Source organism: Lepisma saccharinum, chromosome 8 (genome assembly GCF_977018435.1).
Source record: "Lepisma saccharinum chromosome 8, izLepSacc3.1, whole genome shotgun sequence".
Lineage (NCBI taxonomy): Eukaryota > Metazoa > Arthropoda > Insecta > Zygentoma > Lepismatidae > Lepisma > Lepisma saccharinum.
The window spans coordinates 42209601-42221293 of record NC_139236.1 but is presented as its reverse complement, the minus strand read 5'-3'; the positions used below and the strand labels follow the sequence as shown (position 1 = coordinate 42221293).

At 38.0% G+C, this 11693-nt stretch overlaps 1 protein-coding gene across 1 annotated transcript in view; it reads right to left on the bottom strand.

Annotated features, from left to right (window-relative positions):
• Nucleotides 1-303: 303 nt before the first annotated feature.
• Nucleotides 304-11693, bottom strand: part of LOC145991424 (methylosome protein WDR77-like) — a 52501-nt gene continuing 41111 nt past the window's right edge. Inside the window, exons 5-7 of the mRNA XM_083127424.1 lie at nt 8833-9016; nt 6839-6916; nt 304-657 (exon numbers count right to left, since the gene is read on the bottom strand). Coding sequence (XP_082983550.1) covers nt 504-657; nt 6839-6916; nt 8833-9016 — 416 coding nt within the window. The 3' untranslated portion in view covers nt 304-503. The remainder of the gene's footprint in view (nt 658-6838; nt 6917-8832; nt 9017-11693) is intronic.

Below are 11693 nucleotides of genomic sequence, written 5' to 3'. Positions count from 1 at the left end.
TTTTTCACACCATTTTACATCTTGTACAAAGCACCGAGGTTTGGTGTAATAGGCAGGGACATTGTTGGAAAAATTCCCCTTGAAATCAAACCTGGGTCTTCATTATGATCATCAGGTTGCATACTACCTGGTTCACCATGGCTCCTGTAAAAACAAGGTGCCAGGCATATTATTGGTTGTGCTAATGGTAGTGACCATTATGTTAGGTTTAGTGCATGGCACTCTTTCACTATGCTTGAAAAGTAGAAATTTGCCATTTTTGTGTGTATTCAACATTTCGTCAAGTTACAATAAAACACAAAGTTTGAGATATTAGCACAGATCCTTTACAAACACAATGATGAAAGCACTACATATCACACTTTTAAATATAGTCATTGTCAGTTACAAATATAATGAGCAATTGAATAAATGTTCAATTTTCAATGCAACTCAATCCTTAATCTTCTCCCTGGAATGAATAGTTTCTATCAAATCCAAAAGTGGTAACGTGTAAGTAGAACTTATTTTCTTGCAGAGTCATCAAAGCCGTTCACTTCCATGATCACTGGATTGTGTACCAGAACTTGCTTATCCCAACCACAAGAGTGCAACTGATTTGTTTTGGGGTTCCAGCACAAACCACGAACAAAGTCTCCGTGCCTCTCGTCATCATAACTGAAACAAACAAATATGCTATGCTAAGAATAGTCCAGCGCAAACTGCATATTCTTTTCAAATGACAGTCATACTGAAGCTGACAACTGGACTTACTTTTAATACCATAACATTACACACACTTGCAAACTAGAGAGGGGGACCATTTTTGTAACTTATGCTAAATCTACCAATCTAATTTACACATTAAAGACTAAATATTGTTGTAATATTTGACAGTAATCACAGAAATTAGAGCACTGAACTGTTAAATAATAAATCTATCTCACAATTATTTGCCAGGAAAGATAAATTCAGTTTGTAACAATCATAAGATGTAAAAGGCATGCTTCAAATAAACTTAGACAGATGCTGCACATATTTGCTACACAAGTTAGTTGTGATTTATGCTCTGTGCTATGTTTTGTGGTACCCCCTCTTTAACTGATTGAATAGTTCCTGCAGTTATGCTAGATTCAGCAATTGGGAGAATACCAATAAAGAAAAATAAACAAAGAAAGCAATATTTTTCTAGGGGGGGGGGGGGAACATGTTTCAACTATAGCTTTTGCATAAACATTTCTTGCAAAGAAGACCACCCCCTGCCTCAGGTTCACTGTGCAAAATAACCTGCTTCATCTGCCAGCGAAGTTGAAATGATCAATAACACAAAACCTATGTACAATGGGATGCATAAGTATTACCAAGCAAAATTGTCCATCACCATGTTCATACTCTCCATTTTACGCAGAGAACTTCAAGGATTTAAACAAAATGCCAAACATGCTACTGACAACCTCTGCACTAGCATACATAAAAATCCAGTCCTTTAAAATATAGAATGCAGAAGGCTAATTGGGACTGGACCTGCAGTTTAAAGTGGGATCCGAACCACTTGTGCCTCCAGTGGGTATCGAACCCGGGACCCCTAGATTACAAGGCGAAAAACTTTAATGATAATGGACAGTTTGCCAAGCAATACTTGTGCATCCCACTGTACCACACACAAATGAAACACTTAACTCATAATTCCAACTGCTGTAGTGATTACCACTTTTTGAGATACATAAGGATTCTTTCAGAGAAGGGAGAACTTTAAATGTATGACAAGTTAGTAAAAATTGTGGCTTACCCAGTGATTGAACATGGGTCTTTGGCATTCCATTCTCTATCACTAGGCCAGAGCCAACCTCTGGCATCCCCACAATTTCTCAACAAGTTACATCTCAGTACAAGCCTATAATATACATTCCAGGTGTCCAAGAACACGGGCAATAGATTGGCTCAGTAACTTATTGGTAGAACATTAGCATCCTAAAAACCCAGGTTTGATCAGTGATTCACCCATAACTTTGACAGACTTTTAAGTTATTATGTATCCTGTGTGCCATAAGCTATTTCATATAGCTAAAGTTCATCCTGAGATAAGAGTACACTTTAGGGATTATAGTGTCAGCATTGCCACATGTTCTACGAGGGAAGAAGAGACACTGGCCACTGAACTTCTGGTGGAGTACACATAAAATACATCAGAAAGATGGAACACTCGCATTCTTAACTGGGTTATTTTACTTCATTTTTCCTGCCACTTTTGGCTAATCATGAAGATGAATTTGAGTGATGATTATGATGAAACTGATGAAGGGACACTCACAAATGCCCAGGATGGGATTTGTACCCCTGATGTCATAGTGCACTTTGCTAACCACTATGCCACGGAGGTAAGCAAATGATCACACCTGTGCTATTAGCAACTCGGCTAATGATCTTTTAACCTTTTGGAACCCAAGGCCATTTCCACATTTCCTTGGTGCCCAAGCTGATTTTTAGCAAAATGCAGAGTTTCAATTAAATGACTATAGCTCAGAAACTAAATGCCCTAGATATATGAAAGATATACTGTTGTACGCAGAATGGATCACAGATTCAGACGATATATAATTTATGCAAATTCGGCGTACATATGGAGGGGGAAAGGGGGGAAATCCCCTCAAAAATACTTAAAAAAATTGTGTTCCCCCTCGAAAAAAAATGTCAAAATGCAAAATTTACGCAAATTTCGTGTATATATGGAGGGGGAAGGGAGAAAACCCCCAAAAATTATTTTAAAAAATTGTCACTTCACCCAAAAAATGTCCTCGCACGTAGTGAAAAATGGGTGCCAATTCTTGCAGCTGCTTGAAATTCTATTTTTAGACAATGCAGGGTAACCCCTTTTGCAACTTGTGGACACTTGTGCTAAAAAAACAAAGGTTTCCTTCAGCGTGCTTCGAAATTCCATTCTCACAACGCAGATTCAACAACCAGTCTTTCCCCTCCCCCCCACGGAAAACTTTCATTTTGACATCGGATACTGATAAAGGTTCCTTCAAATGCACTTAACAGGAGGGAGTGAAAAGCATTGCTTTAGAACAACAAAGCCGGTCTTCCTTTGTCGGCAAAAATTTGACCTTGAAAAGAGATGCAAAAGAGAAGTCCCTTTTCCCCGCCTTTCCTCCTCCATTTTCATGAAGACAAAAAAAATGCAAAAAAAACATTTCTGTTAAATACATGTGTTAGGAACAATATCGAAATTCTAGCCAAAAATAGAAAAGTTATAACGTAAAAACTACAACCTTGACACAGCGTCTCGATCGAGATGCTTGGGACCGTGAGGGTTACATTTGGGTATCTCGATCGAGACGATTGGGACACAAAAGGTTAAGTTACCACACATTAAATATTTAGAAAGGAAAGTTGAATTACTCTTGTACTGATCTACTTCAAGGTAGATTTTGTAGTAAAATGTTTCAACCCATTCCAAAACTCTTTACCTGCTGCCCCCTCTTTACTAACATGCATCAGTAAATATACAGGGTAATTATGATTCATCGGGTTTTAAAGTGAAATATTTCAAAAACTATTAATATAATATGTGTGTGCTACTCATGAAACTAAAGAACACATCTAAAAGTTTAATTTCTCATATTTTTAACCTTGGTGCCTGCCGACAGATGGCAGCACAAACCGTAGTTTCTAAAATGGCGTCTATGCAGCAGAAAGCATTCTATGTTTTGGAACATGAGAAGTGTTTTTCCCTTGTTACCGTACAGCATGCATTCCAGAGACAGTTTGCAACTGCACCGCCAGGTCACCAAAGCATTGTGCAATGGCAAGGACAGTTTAAGGAAAATGGTTACCTGTGTAAAGGTAAAAGCACAGGACGTCCAAGCATTTCTGATGAAACCGTGGAGCGAGTTAGGGCAAGTTTTGTGGGCAGCCCACAGAAGTCAACATACCGTGCCAGTCGGGAACTTGATATTCCGCAGTCAACTGTGGAAGATTTTGTGAAACCATACCGCATACATTATTGAAAATGTTACAACCGGACGACCTCGTGAAACGATATGAATTTTGTAATTTCATGCAGGATGCTATGGAGGACAATAGTTTTCTTCAGCTTCCGTTGTTTAGTGACAGGCAGACATTCCATTTGAGTGGCAAGGTAAATTGCCATAATGTTCGTATCTGGGGCACTGAACAACCACATGCTACAGTGCAACATGAATGAGATTCCCCAAAAGTGAATATGTTTGCTACAGTGTCTAAATCAAAAGTGCACGGTCCCTTTTCCCTCACAGAGAACACTGACGGGTATGTCATTCCTTGATATGCTGCAGTTGTGGTTGTGTCCAGAAGTGAAAGAGGATTCCAATAACTTCGTATTCCAACTTGATTGGGGCACCACCACCGCACTGAGGTGCGTCGCTACCTGAACGAAGAACTCCCATGCCATCTGATTGGGCAATGTGCTGAAGATGACTTGGCTCTGTTCCCATGACCTCTTAGATCTCCCGACCGAACGGTTTGTGATTGTTTTCCTTTGGGGGCATGTGAAAGACACAGTGTATGTGCCACCACTACCGACAACTTTGGTTGAGCTGCAGGCGCATTACAGTTGCATTTACAACCATTAGTAGGGATATACTAGAGCAGCAGTGGCCAACCTTTATTGGTTTGAGGGCTACTTTGCATTTCAAGAATCACTGGCGGTCTACTTACCTTATTAGACCTAACAACGAGAGCCTAAAAAAGGAAGCAAAGTGCCAATACCATAAAATTGACATTGATTATTTTATTTTATGTATGTATTTATTTATTAAATACGTTTTGGCTTCAGTACTGTGGGCCTGGCACCTGTTGTAGGCTGGATCTCCCCAGTCCATCATTAGCATCTTTTCATCCTTTTAATGAGAAGGTATTTTTTTTTTTACATGAACATAATTACTAGAATTTTATTCTTTCATAAACACTCATTTCAACAAAAGTATTTCACTTGTTGCTGGGCATCAGTAAAAAAATTACACAACTATTTTGTACTTTTCAGCAGTCAGTTCACTTGTTTCCAGACATTTGACACTGCATTCTGCCAATGAGTTTATCATGTTGCAAGTCATATGACGTTACTGCTACTCTCAAGCAGGAAATCAAGTGATCATCAGTTAATCGCTTATGGTTAATTATTATGTGATCCAACAAAGGAAGAATTTAACTGTTACAACAAAGCTTTTTTTCCTGATACAACATTTGAAAATACAGAGCAATAAAATGTTTTGTGACTCAGCATAATAAAATCCATATAATATGACAGAGCACCGCGAGCTACCTCTTGCAGCTTGGCGGTCGATTGGTAGACCACAGTCGACACGTGGGGCAAACTAGATTATTGCATAAATGTTGTCCTGTGACGAAAGGAAGCCACATTGAACATTTGTGAAAGTATGTCTGAAACTTCGACAGTTTGTTTATTTTCCGGTATCATTCTTTATTGTATGTGTTATATATTTTTTAATGTAGCCCTTTCAAACCTGATGAATCATTTATAATTACCCTGTATTTTTTTGAAAATGCAGCCCACGTTTCAGATGTGTAAATCATATACAAATCACAATTTAACACACAAAACCTTCAATTCCCACCTTCCTTTAGCCAGCGATTTGGGGTGTTTGCTGAAATTTTGATTTGGTGTTTTAAGTCCATTTTATGCACAGTAAGGCTAATCGGGACTGGACCTACAGTTTAAAGTGGGATCTGAACCACTTGTGCCTTCACCGGGAATCGAACCCGGGACCCCTTGATTATAAGGCAACAATACTAGCACTACGCCATCCAGGAAGCCCTGTGTTTGCTGAAATGCCTCAGACACTATATCAACATTGTCATTGGACACATACTGCTGATCACAACTCTTGCCTTTAGCACAAACTGTCTGTACAGTGGGGGGGCACAAGTATTGCTTGGCAAATTGTCCATGATTATTTTCATTAATTTTTCTCTTGCATCCAATGGGTTTTAAGGATCAAATTTTTATGTGTGCTTGTGCAGAGGTTGTCAGCACCTTGTTTGCTCTCGTGTTTCGATTCTTGTAGCTCTCATTGCGTAAAACAAATAGAATAAACATGGAGATGGACAATTTGCTTGTTAATACTTATGTATCCCACTGTACTACCTGCAAATGTTATTCCCACGTGGTGCATAATTTTGAAACTGGGCACGAAACTCCCGCTGCACTGTGACAACGGATTTGAACACCTCGAATCAGATCGCACAGAGTTGCCATGCAGTGGGAATAAACATACTGTTGGTAACACATTTCAAACTTTGACAGCTGCTCTTCTTAATGGTGCATGAACCCACGAGATCATAACAATGAAATCCAAATGCCTACTCCATATTCATTCATTTCTTTTCTATGTTATCGCCTTTTCTGACAATAATAGTCTTACTTGGGTGTGAAGGATGGAAAAGTGATTTTTTTTAAAAAATTATTTAGCATTACCCTACCATGGAGTATGAAAAAGTAGAAACCTATAGTGTTCTCTGAAATAGCCTAGTGGTAACATTGTTGCTTTGCAATCAAGGGATCCCACAGACAATACCTTGTGGAGGCTCAAGTGATTTGGATCCCACTTTAAACTGTAGGTCATCCCAAGTAGCCTTCCTGTACATAAAGTGGACTTAAAAAACCGAAACGAGATTCAGTTCAGTATCTGTTTGTAAATTTAAATAAAGAACCTACAATACTGGCTATCAGCAACAATACACTCCTAAGAAATAGTACATTACTCTCCAAACCAGATTTATCCTGTATAGCATTTGCCAATGATCACATCAACAACTTACAAATTACAGTCATCTTCTTACAGACAAGGGATCAACTTACATTAGCCTAGGAGTTTCTCCAGCACAATCTGCCACTTTGACTGAGGTGTCATCAGCACATATTGCAAGCCAATCGGTGCTAGAAGGAAAAAAAGTACATTTTATTTCACACAATTGCACTGAAATTACAAATCAGAATACAGGTCAATATATTAGAATAAATGCTACACTGGATTTAATTTGATGATTTTCTGCTAGGTTCATTCATGTCACAAAATTAGGAACAAGCTCTACACTAATTGTAAAATCATGAATGAGCAATGGTGAAAATACATGTGGATAAAATAAATTAAATATTATATATTGAATTTAATCAATAATTTTCCTGACTATCCTGCAAGTTATCTAATTGCTCACAGACACTTCTTGAGAGTTTCTGGGAATTACAACAACATGCAGGATACTAAGTAACTGAAGTTCATTTTTAGCATGGACTTACTTTTTACTCAAGCTTTCACAACATCATGTGGCTTCATCAGGAGTTAAGACAAAAATAGTCAATGTTTAAAATATAGGAAGGTAAGTTGGGATAAAAAAGGTTAAAATTGATAAAAAAGGTTAAAATTTAAGATAAAAGAAAATGCAGAGTGCTATGCCACTGCTTCCTGCTACATCTCTGGCTGGCAACTAACAGCTGTTTTTCAAGTTTTTTTTTTTAAAAAAGAAATAATGACACTACCGACAAAAAAATTAAGACCACCAGGAAAAAGTGCCAAAAATCAGTGGAAATGAATGTATTTCGTAATTAATGTACAAGAAACAGATGCAAGAATCTGCTTGGCAATGTACAGTACAAACATACAGTAGGTACATCCACTATACATACTAACGTCACCTCATATTTTTGCTTTCATCAATATGTCCACCATGGGCCTTAATGACAGCAGCGCAAACACGTGGCATGCGCTCCAATAGTTTTTCCAGATAGGATGGTTGAATGTTACGCCAGGCATCGTTGATGAATTCCCATAGCTGTTGAGTGTTGCTGGGTAACTTCTTCCTGATGTCCCTATCGATTTGGTGCCATAGCAGTTCAGTTGGTGAAAGATCAGCAGACTGTGGTGGCCAGGTCATGAGAACTAATGCCCCTGCTGTTGCCTTGCGTTCCAAATACCGCGTGCACAATTTGGATGTATGTTTGGGATCATTATCTTGTTGAAAAATAAAACCATTACCAACAAGACGATAACCAGAGGGGATGGCATGGTGCACCAATATCTGATGATACCCTTCATTTACCAGTATTCCCTGAATTTTATGAAGGTTGTATGGGATTCCGTATGTTATATCAGGATTGGGAGGAAAACTTCCCTGTCCAATTCAGACTTCGGGAAATGATTTTGCAATTTTCAGTATCTGGAATAGTTGTGACGTTTTGAGTAGTCTTGTATTAAAGGTGCCTAATGTGTTGCTATGAAGTTTGAATTGCTTAAACTTTTGTTTCCCAAGTATACTTTTTGGTAATAGTGATTCATGTGGTAGAGAGAGGGAGTGGATATTTGATTTTTCTTACTTAGCGTTGCTTTTCTGCCACTTCTAGCTAATCGCAACAATGCGTGATGATGTGAAATTGATGAACAGACACTCATAAACAGTGCCGCAACCACAGGGGACATTGTGATAAATGCCAGGAACAGCCAACCAATTACATTCCTTATGCATTCATAAATCGCCTCAACCACGGATTGCCAGTCAATCATGAGCTATCTCGTATCTCTAGGGAATCTCACACTGTAGGTGTTTGCTGTGTAATGTAGCAATTTTATGAACCAAGAAATTATCACAAGAAATTCAATCCACCCTTGGTAGATCTCATGTATTTTCAAATCTTGGAAGTAGCTCCAGTGTACAGGGAATTTGGGATCTTTGCATTGTCTTCCTACACATCTAAGCCTTCCACTCTTTTTTGCTATAATTGTTTTTGGGAGGGAAGGGGAACATGTGTGCACTATTTTTTTAACATGATAAAAACCAAACAAGTTACATGATACATACCAGTGGTTTGCGAACACTAATCGGTGGATAGGCCTCTTGAAGTACGACATATCAAATAGTGGACGTTTATCTTGCCTTATATCAAAACAGAAAATGTGGCCATTTGTATGTCCTACTACTACGTTGTTTTCCCGTCTTGGCTGCCACGCAACAGCTGTCAGGCCAAGATTGGATTCATACACAGCTGAAACGAAAGACAAGTCTTTTAACAATAATTCAAAAACAAAAGTTCATAGATGAAAAATGAACCACACTGCTACAGTAATCAAAACTTGATATCATGATATTTGTAAGTTAATACTACACTTTAACAGATATTTGTAAGTTAATACTACACTTTAAGGCTCGGCTGGACCTTTGGCATGCGAATGGGTGAATAGAGTTACATAATCACGAAACTATTGATAATATCTAGACAACAGTGGAAGAAAACTACATGAAAATTCTCGTCAATGCTCTAAAAGCAATTCTGACCGTATGTAATTTTTCATATTTTGAAATATCCAAGAGGTTTTTCGAATGGAGAGGAAAATTTGAAAACATTCGCCCATTCGAATGCCAAAGGTCCGACCAAGCCTTAACATATTACAATTTTTCTTGTATTTGCATATGTTTACTCAATGTTGTTTTTCTACTTCTTGAGGTAATTGTGATGATGAGAACGAACAAACAAAAGAATACCCATGCTGTGGCAAAGATGAAACAAACCCATAACCTTTGGTAGCTAAGGTTGGCCTAACCATTTTCACACTATTTATATAAATGAAATACCAATACTGGGATAAAGAACATTTATGGAAATTATCAGCAAATTTACTATATACCAATATATCTTCATTGATTAGCAACGAATAGGAACCTTACATTTGAAGACCACAGGGAAAGAACATGCTTTGTCCATTTTTAGCCAAATTGAGATAAAGGTGCTATCAAATAGCTCTGTGAAGGGTCTTTCTAACTAGGAATTGTACAAGAACAGAATGTGCTTTTTACAGCGTATCCAGGTAAAGAACGTGCTCATAACAAGGAAATAATGTGCTCTCCTGTAAAATCAAGAAAATGGACAAAGCACGTTCTTTCCCTGTGGCCTTCCTTTGCAATTAACACAACACCAAAAAATATTGGTTGTTGCCAGAAAGTACTTGTAACTGGATAAAATGATATGCTATTGGCCTTTTAGATTGTTTCTTAAAAATGCGTGGGAATCTAACTGAACAAATGTCAGTCATTTGACATTTTGCAATGAAGGAACAAAAGTCACTGTTTCTCTCAGAGTATAATGTAATATAAAAAAAAAAATGCTTTTACATTTTCCTGCATTATATATTCAGTCTTCATCAAAGATGCATGGGAACAGGGTGGTATGGGGGAGTTCATTGTACCCTCTCAATATTTTAGGTGATACAGTACCCACCTAAAGCCAGCAATTCATAATGTACCACCTGAAAATTTGTCTTGGCATGTGAAATGGTAAAAGTAGCTTTTACTAACATAAAACATGCTACTTTCGCCCACAATATCTCCAAAAGCAACCAATTCCCATAAGGAAATATTATTCACAAAATTATTGTTTTTTAAACCTGACATATTTGCAACATAGTAATTTCTGTAAAAAGTTCCACGAAACATTGAATTGAGATTACACTGTAATAACGGTTTTTGAAATCCCAAGCAGTTATATATTGATTAGGAATGGGACAATAAAAAAAAATTGGCCAATACCAATAATGGTTCCCATCCCCATACCATTTAAATGGCAATTTTTTTGCCATGAAATACCATTTAAATTTGGCTATCTCCCGTGAAGGTTGCACAGCAAGACAAGATGTCAAATATTGTCAAAACTATCCAAGCAATTTACGTGAAAATTTTATATATTGAAGTGGAAGTATAGTAATAAGTATGCACATATGCAGTTTACTTGAAAGATAATTAGAAACTCACCTAATAAATTTGATCACACACATCTTTGCATTCCATTTCCATTCCTCAACCTTTTATATTTTTCCTGCCACAGCCACCTCTTCCTCACTTTCACTACATTCTTCAATTTCACTAACACAAAAACGAACCCCCGCGTTCATCTCCACTTCCAAAATCCACATTTTCCTCTTCATCGCTATCAAAAAGCAACTTTTCAATCGCAGAATCTTCTACAACATTCTTATGCAACATGTTTGCAAGACGTAACAACTGAAGGTTTGTTTACATGAGAAATTACTGAACAAAACACGCTTGAAATGGTATGAAAAACTTAGCAGCACAAACATACACGTCATAGATTTGAAAGATCATACAACCTCTGCCATCTATTGAATGAAAAAGAAACTACGTGATGAAAATCGGGAACCCGTCGATTCGATTCGATTATAACAAAATGGCAGGATCTTGCACTAAATTATAAGATATTTATATAAACATACCATCCACTCCCTCCTTCCCATCCTCCACAGTGATCCCGACACCAAAGACATCTTTCGGGACAAATGTAGGGTCGTCTTCAGATGCCTGCCCAACCTCAAGAACATCTTGGTTCATAATACACCCACCGTTCCCATCCCACCACCCCCAGCGCACAAGTGCAACAAACCCAGATCCACGACCTGCCCCATACTTATCACCTCCCCCACTCTCCAGATCCGGACTGCAGCTGGTGAATTCACCCTTCACCCAAAGGGCACCTGCCACTCCTCCAACCTAATATACACCCTCATCTGTCAAATCTGTGGTTACTTCTACCATGCCTATATTGGCCGATATTGTTATAGAGTACCGATTAATCTGTGCCATCCATAATACAGTGTGTCTGAGAAAAAATATACCAATAAGGAATTTAAATAACTCAACAATCGTTAACGACA